This window comes from Equus caballus, chromosome 4, assembly GCF_041296265.1.
Source record: "Equus caballus isolate H_3958 breed thoroughbred chromosome 4, TB-T2T, whole genome shotgun sequence".
Lineage (NCBI taxonomy): Eukaryota > Metazoa > Chordata > Mammalia > Perissodactyla > Equidae > Equus > Equus caballus.
Genome location: NC_091687.1, coordinates 59,195,768 through 59,210,012, shown reverse-complemented (window position 1 = coordinate 59,210,012; position 14,245 = coordinate 59,195,768). Strand labels below are relative to the sequence as shown.

The 14,245-nt window shown below is 40.3% G+C and overlaps 1 protein-coding gene across 2 annotated transcripts in view; it reads left to right on the top strand.

Annotated features, from left to right (window-relative positions):
• IGF2BP3 (insulin like growth factor 2 mRNA binding protein 3) overlaps positions 1–14,245 on the top strand; it is a 138,576-nt gene that overhangs the window by 38,036 nt on the left and 86,295 nt on the right. For both annotated transcript variants that reach the window (XM_023639361.2, XM_070264700.1), the window contains exon 3: positions 2,636–2,684. In XM_023639361.2, coding sequence (XP_023495129.1) covers positions 2,636–2,684 — 49 coding nt within the window. The remainder of the gene's footprint in view (positions 1–2,635; positions 2,685–14,245) is intronic.

The following is a 14,245-nucleotide window of genomic DNA, read 5'->3' as shown; positions in this document are numbered from 1 at the left end:
TTTAAAATGAAACTTGAGAGAATCAGGTAATGAAAACTAGACAGCTTTTAAGGGAAATAATTTTTTTGGAGTAACTTCAACTAAGTGAATGGCTGTTGGATGTACATTTTGAAGAATGAGTTGGGAAAACAGGGCTAATGGCGTCCTTTTAATGTATAAAAGATGGTATCCTATTTAAAAAATTTCTTGGGAGCCCTGTGAAGTGGATATTTGTTTTTGTAATGTGAATAATCACCTGTGAGTTGACCTGAACTCTGTACATACTCTTGTATGTGTGCTTTTGGGAAAAGTTTCTGGTAATAGGTATACACCCAGAAAAATGAATTCAACAGGGACAAATACTTTAACACTATGCTGCTAATTCTTACTGTGTCAGATGCTTGATTAAAACAGGTTACTAGTACTTGCATATGTGTAGTAAGTAATTTTTCCTTGGTTACGCAGGGTAAATATTTACACAATGTAAGTAACTTTTCTGCTAACGAAAGCAATATATAGCAGTTTTGAAAGCTATGCATTAGAAATCTTTTCATTAGAATGTACTTTTAAAGGCTTTTATAGAAAATATAAAACTTATACAAAAGCAGAGAGAATAGTACCTGTCTTGCAGCTTTAACAACAACCAGCACATGAGTTACATATTTTGAAACAAATCCCAGACTAACATTGCATGTGTGAATTCTGAGACTAGGTGGTGGTTGAAAATTTTTTTTCTTAAATTGACATTCTCTCTCACCATCTCTTTTGTATATCGCTCCTGGTGATTGTGCTTTGGTTTACTGTCTCATAAAAATAATGTAAAAATTCTTCCTTCCTCCTCCATTTTATGATTACGAACAGGATGTATCTGAGTTTGGTTAATCTACTTGTTCTTTAGAGTTCCCTAAAGGGGCAACATGACGTGTGGCATTTATTTGTTCTCATGTTTTGGCGGGAATGGAAGAGACAAAGGGCTAGGTTATGAATCTGGTCTAAGCTGGTGTTTTGCTGTAGTATTTCAAAATAAGTGGATTATTTCACTTGGAAAGGGAAATTAACTATAGTTCTAATTCTAGAAGTTAAATAATCATTTCACTTGAGATGTCAAGCCCAATTACTAGTCTTTTTTTTTTTTTTTTAAATAGCTAGCTGACTATAAATTACTTTCCCTTCTAAGGGGGTGACTGATGGGTGGAATCCATAGTACAGTCTCACATAATGAATATCCCTTCCCTTCTTCCTCTTTTCTCCCTTTCCTTCCTTTCTTTTTCTTTTTTTTTTTTGCTGAGGAAGATTTGCCCTGAGCTGACACCTGTGCCAATCTTCCTCTATTTTGTACATGGGTTGCTGCCACAGCATGGCTGCTGATAAGTGGTGTAAGTCTGCACCTGAGAAATGAACCTAGGCTGCTGAAGTGGAGCATGCTGAACTTAACCTCTATGCCATAGGGCTGGCCCCCTCCTTCCTCCTGTTTCTCTCCTCCTTCCCTCTGACAGTGTTGAGGAAAGTGTAGAAGAAGAGAGGATATATATTATAATAAATACTATTATTATTATATGAAATATATATTGTATATAATATGTGTGTATATGTGGAACATTTGATGTGAGGTGAAGAATTTTTAATGTTTTCTGTACCATGGACTCCTTTGACAGCCTGAAACATGGACCTCTTAGGATGTTTTTAAATGCATAAAATAAAATACATAGGATTATAAAGGAAACCAATCACTTTGAAATACAGTTAGCAAAATGTTAAAACTCATAGTAATATGTGCTTCTTAACATAATAAGTAACAAATTCTAGCAACACATCTAAATTTTACAGTAATGAGTGTAGATGATATTTAAAGATCTACAACAACGTAATGTGATATAAAAATATTTGATTTATAGTGATGTCAAAATGACAAGTCATGTAATTCTACTGTGATTTAATGCCAACATTCATAATTGAAGGAGGTGCTAAGTTTCATTTAGGGGATAGTGAAAATGAATATTGATTCCCTCCCCCCATCCAAGTTCCCTCAATTATAATCATGGACCGTTTGGCTGCGATCTCAGATTAACAACATGTGGACTAGGCTTTGTTTGTGTCCTGGGATGCTTAAGTTGAGGTTAAAGGGTTTGAACTTAGAATATAGTCACCAAATGAAATAGTTTTCAAACATTATATCTGACAATTTTAATAGCTTTTAAAATAAGTCATAAGGGCCAGCCTGGTGGCGTGGTGGTTAAGTTTGCATGCTCCGCTTTGGTGGCCCAGGGTTCATGGATTTGGTTCTGGGGCACAGACCTATACGCTGCTCATCATGCCATGCTGTGGCAGCGTCCCATATACAAAATAGAGGAAGATTGGTGACAGGTGTTAGCTCAGGCCAATCTTCCTCACCAAAAAAAAAAAAAAAGAAAGGAAAAGAAAAAAAAAGAGTCATAACAATCCAGTGATGCTAGATCTGCAAATGGTCTCATTATGCATCTTGTGATTAACTTTGTCTCCTTTTTCCTTCTTGGGCTGCATTTTTTAAAATTATATGTAGGTTTGTAGTTAGTCTAAAATTAATGTTAAGTAGTTTCTAAATATCCATGTTGGCTATTAATGCCTTTGCTTTTATGTGTTTTTTTTTCTTTTAAAAAACATTTTAATTCTTCTGCAGGATTCGGAAACTTCAGATCCGAAATATCCCGCCTCACTTACAGTGGGAGGTAAGAATTTCTATGTTTAAAATTAAGATTTCAGTATCTAAGCCTATTGTTGTTGGTTTTTCCAGAGGTGTTTTTTTTTTTTTTTTTCCTTCCCCTAACTCTTGGATGTGCTGGAACACAAAAATCTTTCTCTCTTACTGTCTGTGTCCTGCTGTGGGCTTTTCTTTGTAAGGGCACACTATATCTTTTAGAGATCTCCTCTTTGAAATACTTAAAATAAAAGAAAAAAAATAGGTTCTTGGGTGACTGGATAATCTTCCTTATTCAGTCCCATCCCAACAGAATCTTGTTTGAGATCTTTCCGATGAGTTTGCCAACTGTATTTGAATATAAAGTTCCTTCCTTGGCAATTTTTTTAAAAGACAAATACCTTTTATTTATGCTTTACTTTAAAATGTTACTCTGCTTTCTTTTGCTTAGATGGTGGCACTGTAAAGATTGTGTGTAAACACAAACTGTTGAGCACAATTGAATAGCCTGTGTGAGCAATTTCCAAAGCATGATAGCGACGTCATAGTGAGAATTTGAGGTGCCAGTAGTTGAAGAGAGAAAAGAAAAAAGGCATGTTGACTCTTCCAGATGATGGAACCTGAAAGTTCTTATAACCTACCTTGGAGAAGGTGGTTTAGGCAAAACTGCTCAACTTTTATGTATTTATAATATAAAAATCAAGAGTGACTAGCTTTGTGTGCTTCACATTAGTCCTTCTAAAATGACATTTGATGAGTCACTAAACCAGAGCCTTCATCAAAATGCAAAGTGTGGTTAAAAGGTTTCTTTGGTGTGAGTTGAGGGAAGCTGATCTGAGGTCTGATTCTTCAAAGCATTTACGCAATATTATTGAGTTTAATATTTGCAGGAGGAGTTGGTTCTTCGTTATATGCTGAATATTTTTCGAGTTGTATAGTGTATAAAAAAGCACATTTTTGTAGATGGAAACAGTGACTTATAAGATTAAATTCAATGCGTTTTTCTGTTTTAGATGGGCACTTGTTTAGGGAATCTAGTAGCTTGGAAGATGGGTCCCAGAATCAAGTGTTGTATCAATCCTACTGATTTGATCCCCTTATTTTAACATGGGCCGTGTCAAATATGATTTTCTGTTTGGGAACTACATCTAGTGTAATTTAGCTTTCAGTGAAATTGTCACGTGGTAGCAGCCAGTTTTAAGTAAGTGAATTGTTAGAGTACTAGCAGATTGGCTACAGGCAAGTGGTAGTTTCCTTTTAATTCATTCATAGTATCTCTTCAAATTTAGATTGCAGTGGCTTCTCAAGCTTTTCGTTTATTGCATTCTTCCTCATTCTGGGTAAAAATTTTATCGAATGCGTGAGATTAAATCTTTATTTGCCATATCTTTTTCTTTTATATTTCATTTTATCCTCCTCATAGTCCTTTGAGGTAAGGTGGAGTTGGTGACCTTATCTCTATTTTCAGGTGGACAAATATGGGCACACAGAATTCAAAGAATTAAGCAAGAACACATACTGAATTGTTAGAAGCTTGGAACTAGACTTTGAAACGCTTGACCTTTCTCCCTTTGAGAAATGTTTAATGATTGTTTGAAATATTGATCAACAAAAACAAATTTATTGAGGGCTTGTCAGGAGTGGGATGAGCTATTGGGATGTTTCCTTTCCCTGGAGACTTGAATGAACACCTGCTTTATTTCCTTTTTTGAGGAGTCGCTTTTTATAATGTTCTATTTGTACACACCAAGTATGCTGGCTGTCGTGTGCCAAAGCCTTATCGTAGACAGTGATAATTTTGCACTTATAGGTCTGGACTCCCTTTATATAATAGAGGGATTAGACTTTGAGTCCACTGATTAATCTCAGAGTCACTGAAAGTGGGATGACCAAGACATGCAGTAGGAAATACATAGCAACATAGATGAAATAGTCTTGTCTAAAAAATAGAAGTTTAACTAGATTCAACGTCAATCTAATTTTGAGTTTATGAGAAATACACAAGATAGAGGCACAAATTAAATGATGTCATGAAGAAACAACCAGCCAAATCTGGAAGATGGGACATTCCACAGGACAAGCGATACTGTTTTACTAATCAAGCGATGGCTTGTTAAAAGGGAAGGAGACTGTTGGGGAATAAGACTTATGAGGATAACAAAAAAGCAAGCATATACCTACAATGAGTTATTTGTGAACTGTGTAAATATCATTTGAAGCAGCATGAAGTAGCTATAAAAGCTTTAGAGTTCTTTGCAGGTGGCCTTTGGGGTCAGACTTGGAATTGTATTCGCAGCTCCACTATCTTGTTGTGTGATCTCTGAATAGGTTTTTAAAATTCTGAGCCTCATTTTCCTCACTTCTAACATGGGGATGATGATGGTAGCCACCTCATTGGCTTGCTGTGAGCATTAATAGGATTACGTGTTCTAAAGCCCTTAACAAAGTGCTTGGTACATATAAGTACATGCTACGTTTTAGCTATGATATGAACAACAAATTCACCTCCTGGCGACCTTGAGTTCTTGTGCTTGTCGTGGTCAGATGCAGCCTGGAGCTCATAAAACACTAGGTATTTCATCAGGGGGATTTAATGTGAAGAATTGCACGTTTGCTAGAAGGCTGAAAGAGCAATAATGGAATCCATAGGTGGGAGTGCAGGGAGCAGCTACACTTTGAGGGCTGAGCGGGGAGGAAAGGGCTCAAAGGGAAGAGGCTGAGGTGGTCAGATCCTAGAAACTTGGAGGAAGAGCCCTGAGTAGCTGAGACTCAGCAAGCAATGCTCCCTGGCTGTGGCTGGCGCCTGGGCTCGGGGGAGAAGGGAGGTGATGAAGCTGGTTCTGGGAATGGCCAGAGCAGCTAGAGGCTGAAACCCACTGCTGATAGGATGGGTCTGATAGGAACGGCTGATAAACTGGAAAGGGCATGTCCCATTTCTTCCACTCCTGCCTTCTAGTCTCCTTGTAGTGCCTTCTATTGGCAGAAAGTAACAGGGAGCAGCTGGCAAAGGAGCCATAGAGTGGAGAGTCCCAGCCCCAGGATCACAGAGTTGAAAGGTGGATTTGGAACTGAGAGCTTAATATCCAGCCAGAGTTCTAACCCAAAAGTGAAAATCCACCCCTGTTTGGCCAGTCCTTTTGTAAGCCATTTTCTGTGAGGTCACAGAATCTGGAACCATGGCAACAATGCTATGAGGCTTTTTATGAGATCTGTAACTGGATGAATTATCTTGGTACCACTGTGATATCTTTTTCTAATATTTATATTTCTTATTTATATTATGTTTATACTGCCTGTACTGCCAAATGATACAGGATTCCTTTCCAGTTCGCAGGGTAGCTCATCTTGCATGCTTTGTGTGTCAAGCAGGGGTTAAATGATTCCTAGCCATTTAGTTTTGGATGGTGATAAAGCACTCATGGACACTGGACTGGCTAAATATTTCACTACTTAAGTGTTTTGGCAGATAAAGATACGGGGGAGCGAACTTTTTGAGGGATCTGTTTCTTCTCCACCTCCCACCCTCTTTCCTGAGGTACTTGAAGAGTAGATTTTTGCTGTGCCCAGAACTGGATGGGCTCCCCTATGAACTGTCCTGATGGCCGACAGACCTGAATCCTCAGATGCCCCAAGGGAGGTACACATGAGTGATAAGGATTTGAGGGAGCACCTTCTTGGGAGAACAACATAGAAGTGAGGGAGTGATAGAGCCCCAGAAGAACATTTGACTTTAAGCACCTTTGAGAATACTTTTTCTGTCGCCCTACTCAATGTCTTAAATGAGCTCCATTTCCTAAATTTAAGGACTGTCTTTCTGCATTTAAAAAATAAATTGCCAAGGCCTTAGGAAGGGACTTCTCAAAGAGAGTTTTTCCTAATCTTACTGTCTTACTACTACTCTCCAATTAAAATTTCTAATAAGTACTCATAAAATGTTAAAAGGGATACCTTCCCTGAAGGGAAATGTAAGACCCATTAATTATGTAAATAAGTGTCTAGAGGAAAGGGCGAGTTAGGTTCTCATTTTGAGGTTAGGTATTGAAAGTGGAACCTATCCACAGCGTTTGCCGTCTGGGGAAGCAGACAGTGGTCTGCATCACGAGGTTCTACCTGACGGGGCCCCGATGTTGCCCATGATTGGAGCAACTATATTTTCTGAGGCAAAGAGTTGAATATATGATCTGACAAATACTTATGAGGGATGCATACTTTAAAATTACAATCTTGCTAGGAAATCCAGAATGTATGTTGGCTTTACCTCAAGGCCTGGGTGTCAGATTTTTCCTGGACTTGACTTAGCTGGGAAGATGGATATCTTGGGAAGAAACTCTGGAGAGGTTTCCGCAGTGCAAGGTCTATTTCTGTCATGTGCGTTGTCTGGTGTGATTGAGTAAAGGAAGCAGAAGCTGTCTCCTGGCCTAAACATAGGGGAGAAAAGGGGCGTCTCCATAAATGAAGCACCCTCAGATTGCATCCAGGCTTCTGACATACTGATGGGTTAGTTGGTCTCTGGTTCTTGATGTGGAAAGCAAGTAGCCAGTATACTGAAAATGAAAGACCAAAGCTACAAGTTGGAAACAGCAATACAAAATACTGGTTTTTTTTCCCTCAGGGCAGAGTTACTGATTCTTGTCTAAGGGTCTTTTTGGTGCTTTTATATGAGCCTGAAGCAATTTTTGGAGGTAAGTGGGTCTTGTAGGAAATCTTAAAAGGCTTTTTTCTGTAGGGCATGAGATTGCCCTAACAGAACACTTTCTTAAGTGCCTCGAGTGTTTGGCTTGCTAGTTTTGAACCCAGCTCCTAGTAACCAGTTTGGAGAAAGTTACCTTCTAAGGTATTAGGGAATGTTAGAAAGGCTCTGGCTTCCTTCGGGATTAAAAGACGTTTAGTCATTCGCTATAACTTGGGAATGGGGAGTGTCACATTAATAGTAAGATGTAGTGGGGGAGAGGCAAAACTTCCCTGTAAACTACTCTCAAGTCAGTCACATCCACCCTCTTGTAGATGGGATAAAGCTTTAGAAAGATGCCCATGTTTCAGACCATAATGAAAGACACGCTCTAATTAATAAGGTAGAAATCTCAGAAAGGGGACATTTTCTTGTGAGATGAGGCAAGTACCACTAAGGGAGAAATTATATCATTCATATTACACTTCGAAGAATGCTTAATGAGGGTGAGTTGTAGAGGTCAGAAATTTCCATAAGATTAATAACAGCTTCTTAAAGCTGGTAACCTCTTAATGAAGTCTGTTATTTTCTTTCCATTGGGACCCTGAATATAGCAAGAGAGACTGATTACAGATAGACCTCCCTGGCTACACTATTAGGAAGTAGAAATAGCAATATCATTATGCTAGGCTCTGGCAGAAGAAGAGAAACCAAAGGAGTCTTGATTTAGAAAGAAAGAAGGAAGCAAGAAAGTAGTGATCCCATGTTATGTAGTGTGTGTGGGGGGGGGGGGGAGCACAAACAGTAGCATAGCTAATATAAAATAGCTCAGAGAGCCCTCATAGTGTTACCGCACAAAATTTGGGTTCTCTTGCACAATGCACATAAACTGCCCATTAATTATGGCATCAGCTTTTGGGAAAAGAGATCAGTTTTATTCTGCAAGCTTGATCTGCAGGGAGGCGCGGGGGGTATGGGCCCTCAGATGTGTCTTCCCGATTCAGGATTGGGGGAGAATTTAAGAGGTTAGGGAGAACAGGCTGGCACGTGGAAATGCTGGAGGGGCAGGTTTTGATTGATGGGTTTCAAGCATTTATGATAAGGTTTAAACATTTATGACAGGGTTCTAAACATTTACGATGAGATTCTAAACTTTTATGGTAGGATTCTTAACATTTTGGATGAGGTGGGGAAGGAATTTTCACACCAGATCTTCCTGAATGGAGGATCCCTCGCTTCTGACAAGAGGCCAACGTTCATCTTCCAGTCGTATCCTGGTCCTTGGGTTCCGTGGGAAGAAAGATCTTTGGTTCTGTACATGCTCTGGCTGGGTGACTCTGCAGATTTTCTGAAAGACAATCCTTACTCATTTTGTTGGTAAGAGATGGGGTCTGGGGCTGGCCCTGGGGCTGAGGGGTTAAGTTCACGTGCTCCGCTTTGGCAGCCCAGGGTTTCCCCAGTTTGGATCCTGGGCATGGATGTGGCACCGCTCATCAGGCCATGCTGAGGTGGCATCCCACACAGCACAACCAGAGACACTCACAACTAGAATATACAACTATGTACTGGGGGGCTTGGGGGAGAAGAAGAAAATAAGAAGAAGATTGGCAACACTTGTTAGCTCAGGTGCCAATCTTTAAAAAAAAAAAAAAAAAAGGTGGGGTCTGTTGAACTGGCTCTAAATGGGCCTGTGGTTTACAGTAGTAAGCCTTGGATGAATGTGTGCTGAGAATTAGAAGACTGTCTTGGAGATTGAGGGCAAGTAGGATGACTTCCAAGTGAAGAGACTTAGGCAAGAGCCATGAAGTCTGTTAGGTGAAGTGCCCAGTGGATGTTGATGTCCTTCAGGGCAGGAGCCGTCATTCATTTTCATCTGTTCAAGTGCTGCTTCCTGTTTGGTGCTCTGATCAGATGCCGTTTGGTCCATGATGGATATGTGAATTAATGCTGAGCAGAAGTTGGAAGAGGCCAAAGCGTTTTAAGTGTAATCAACAATGTAAAGCTAACAATATGAGGTACTTTAACTTAAACAGAAAAAAACAAAACAGTGGGGTTGACATTAACGATGAACTGAGCAAGAAGTCATGGGAGGCATTGATGTTAAACATTAGAAATGACCATGTAAAGGTTGTCTTTTGCAGCAGACATCTTGGAGTTGTAAAGTAGTAAGCAGATAGTGTTCTGGGTTGAGGATTTTCAACCTTTTCTCGTTTCTTCAAAGGAGATGATGGTACGGCAGAATCCTGGTGTGTGAATATAGATAAAGGTAGACTTGTTCAAAGGTGGCACAGAGCCTTGCCTGCTGGTTCCCTCTTTGAACCCTCTGGCCCCTGGGTAATCCCTTGGGGAGGTGTGATATTGTGATTTATAATAAGAAGTACATATTTGGTCTTCCTCCACTTCTGGTACAGAGCTCCTAAAACCCTTGAAATTTCCTAAGCCATAAGAGTGGTAAAGGTGTCTTTTGTTATGGTAATGAGATGACTTTTGGGAAAGCACTTAAGGATGGGGGCAGGCATGCAGGAGAACCAACCACATGGTTAGAGGATTGGAACTTTCAGTCCCACCTCACCTCCCCACCTCTGGGGAGGGCAGAGGGACTGGAGCTTGAATCACTTGCCAGTGGCCAGTGATTTAATCAGTCATGCCTATGTAATGAAGCCTCCATAAAACCCCAGGAGGATGGACTTCAGAGAGCTGAGTGGGTGAGCAGGTGGAGATGCAGGGAGAGTGGTGCATCTGGAGAGGCATGGAAGCTCTGCATCATTTCCCCATGCATCTCTTCCATCTGGCTGTTCTCAAATTATATCCTTTTATAATAGACCGGTGATCTAGTAAGTAAAAGGTTTCTGGGAAGTTCTGTGAGCCACTCTAGCAAATTAATCAAACCCAAGGGAGGTCATGGGAACCTCCTACCTATAGCCATTTGGTCAGAAGCACAGATGACAACCTGGGCTTGGGCTTGCGACTGACATCTGGGGTGCAAGGGCAGTCTTGTAGGACTGAACTCCTAACCTGTGGAATCAAATGTCCGCTCTGAGTAGACAGTGTCAGAGTTGAGTTGTATTGTAGGACACTCAGCTAGTGTCAGAGAACTGCTTCCTGGTGGTGTGGGAAACCACCTCCCTCCACACATTGGGATTGGATCCAAGAACCTAAAAGAGGAGGTTTCATGGGACTGTTTGGAAATCACGGTGACTTCAGTGAATCTGAGTGTGAACAGTTGTTAGATGTAGCTGATCTCCACCAAATACTTTTGAGGAAACGTAATAGGCAGTTTGAGAGAACACAGATAGGAGATCTTTCTTCCCTGTGGCCTGACTCTGAGCGCCGACCAATATATAGCTGACACTTACTGAGTGCTTATGTGCTGGGTGCTGAATTAACGCATTTTATTTTATTTTTTAAAGATTGGTGCCTGAGCTAGCAACTGTTGCTAGTCTTCTTTTTATTTTCTACTTTTTCTCCCCAAATCCTCCCAGTACATAGTTGTATTTTTGTTTTTAGTTGTGGCTCTTTCTAGTTGTGCTATGTGGGACTCTGCCTCAGCGTGGCCTGATGAGTGGTGCCATGTCCGCGCCCAGGATCCAAACCAGTGAAACCCTGGGCCACCGAAGCAGAGCGCGCAGGAACTTAACCACTGGGCCATGGGGCCGGCCCCGAATTAACGAATTTTAATCTTTACAACAGTCCCATGTCCCCACTTTACAGGTGAGGCAACTGAGGTTCAGAGAGGTGAAGTAACTGGCCCAGGGTCACACAGCTGGAAAGTGGTAGAGTTTCTATTCTTAATCAGGTTACTCAAACAGAAAACTTCCCCCAAAAGGTAAGTTTCTATTTCCTATAATTATCATCAATTATTTACTTTCAACATGCCCCTGAAAGTTTGAAAGTGAACCCAATAGAAACCGAATCCTCCCCGGGTCTTGAGGAAATATGTGGTTATGAGTGATGAATGGGGTTGGACAGATTATTTGGGGAAGTTGTTGGTAAACTCTTCTGCTTAGGGAACTGTGGACAGTACAGTTCTTCATGCATCGTTGCCCTGGGATGGGTCATACTTTGCCTCATGAGAAGTGATCTGGTGAAAGATGTGCAGGTGGATACCAGACTTTCCCTATGACTCGGAGATGAGCAGTATATGGAGCAAGTATTTCTGCTAGGCTGCTACCTCCATGTGCTTACCATGCCCTTGTACTTGATGCCTGGGCTGTTGTCCTGTGTTTCCATGGTTCTTCTGAGACGGTCATCTCAAAGGTCTCCATGCCCTTTATTTAAATCTTTTATTATGAAAATATCACACATAAAAAAGAGGCTAATATAATGACACTCAGTTTCAACCACTATCACTGTATGGTCAGCTAATCCTGTTTATAACTATTCTCTTTACCCTTTTCCAGATTGTTTTGAAGAAAATCCTAGACATCATATCACTTTCATGTAGGAAATACTTCAATATGTACCACTAAAAGATAACATCTCTGTATTAGTTTGCTAGGACTGCTGTAACAAAACACGGCAGACTGGGTGGCTCACACAGCAGAAACTTGGCCTCCCGGCTCTGGAGGCAGGAAGTCTGACATCAAGGGGTCAGCACATTTGGTTCCTGCCGAGGGCTGTGAGGGAAGGATCTGTTCCAGGCTTCTCTCTCCTGGTAGCTCCTTGGTTTGTGGCAGCGTAACTCCAATCTTCATGTGATGTTCTTGTTGTGTGCGTGTCTGTCCAAATTTTTCCTTTTTATACGGAGACCGGTTATACTGGAGTAGGGCCCATCCTAGTGATCTCATTTTAACTTGCTTACCTCTGTCTCCAAATTCAGTCACAATCTGAGGTACACTGGGCATTAAGTCTTCATCATATGAATTTGGGGGGGACACAATTCAACCCCAATAATTTAAAAAAATTCACATATTAATATCAACTCTCAAATATCAAATCTAATCATTCATATTTCCTTGATGATTTCAATTTTTAAAAAGTGAGTCCAGATCCAAATAGATCTTTTTGAAGACGTTGAATCAATAGGTTCCCCTTCTTTTTTTTCTGGGTGGTATATGTGTTGAAGTTGGTTTATTTGTTCTGTAGAATGTTCCACATTCTTATTTTGCTGGACTACATTCATGTGTGGTCACTTAACACGTTCTTCTGACCCTTGTGGAACTTGAATTAGACTCAAGTGTTCTTTTGGTTTCTTTGGACAAGACAAAGTAATAAGTGGTTATGTATTCTTCCGTTAGGAGGTACGTGATATCTGCCTCTGTGATGTGAAATGCCGTTAATCATTGCTTAGATTCATTCTTGTGTGGTCGCAGGATGGTAGTGTTCTAATTCTGCAATTTCTTTCTTTATTAGTTGGGATGCATTTGTAAGGAGGAATGTGTCCTCATTAGCTATTTTATTACCCTCAGGTACAGTTTGTATAAGAGACAGGAAAAATGCTTGATTCTACTGCCTTGGCATCCTACAAGGATGACCAATGAGTCTTTTCTTTCTTCCCTTTTTTTTTTACCAATGAGTTTTTGTGTGTGTAATTATGAGCTCATGAGTTTATAAACATATTTGGGTTCCAAAATTACTGGAATCGTTCTTATTGATACTTAAATTATCCTATCCCAAGAGGAAACTTTTTCAAGATAGTGCCAGTGTCCTTTTGATGCCACCTCAGTAGTTGATAGCTTCCTTGATTTTTGGTTCAGGAAGTCCCAGGTTTATCTTGTACGTTTCCTGCTCCAAAGACTGAAATCAGCCCTTCCTCCAAGGAGCCTGGTTCCTTGGGAAATGGTACTTAGAGATCACAGTGTGATCCTGCCCCTCTTGGGACCAAATCCATTGGTCTTTCCTTGGTTGGTCATTTTCTTTGTGAAGTTTATGCCCTCACTTCCTCTCCCTGCAGGCATTGGTCATGGCCGCTCTTCTGTGTTATTCTCTGACATGAGCTTCTCCATTCCTAAATGTGAACATTTCTCAGTTATTTACTCTTTGTTTTTTTTCTTTTGGAAATGTCATTTGTTTCTACTGGTTTTTTTGCTTCCTACTTGGAAGCAAACATGCATTTGAGTATCCATTGAAATTAAGGGGTCTAAAACCGAATTTCTTTCCTTCTTGAATCATTGCTTTGCTTTCTCTGAATTTTAATATTCCTGAAGTCACCTGGGCTTGGCCTTGAGGCCATCCTTGATTCCCCTCCCTTTTGCCCTCTGGCCACCAGATGTCCTTAACTTCCCCTATCCCCCATGCTTCCTTTGGTGTACTTTCCTGTACCCATAGCTACCACCCTCTGGAGGATTCAGTTGTAAGTCAGCTGTTTCAAGCAACTTTCCATGTGTAAATGGAGAAAAGAGCATGTAGGCACAACCTCTCTGTGAGGGGTGACCACAGAGGGCTCCTGTTTTGTGTTCTCAAGCTTTAAAACCATCTTTAGAGGTGCCTGAGCACTAAGTTTAGGATTCTGTGTTAGGGCCAAGTTGTGAAATTGCTCTTTCAGTTTCATAATCTGCAAATGAGTTCTGTAACTCTTCAAATGAAAACAGTTGGTCTTTTCTGTTTGCGTTATATTAAACTACCAACAACCACAAACAGATTATTTATGGATATAAATAGGAAGGTCATAAAAAGAGAGGTCTTTGGTTTCAGTAGTATTCACTTGCAGTCATGGCAAATCCCAAGAAGAAATAATTGGTAGAAAAATCTTTCTCATTTGTGTTTCAGGCAGAGCTTTTTACATGATTCGTATGCTGTTTCAAAGTCACATTGGTGATAGGAATAAGTGTGATCCCATGAATAAAGATTGAGAGGAAAAGTTCACTACTTGGGGTTGGGAAATTAGGTAGTAGTTATCCAAACTTTAATGTTCCATGGCTAAATGGCCAAACAAACAAATTCACTTTTAAAAAGCCTATTTAAAAACTTTAATCTTTTTTCTG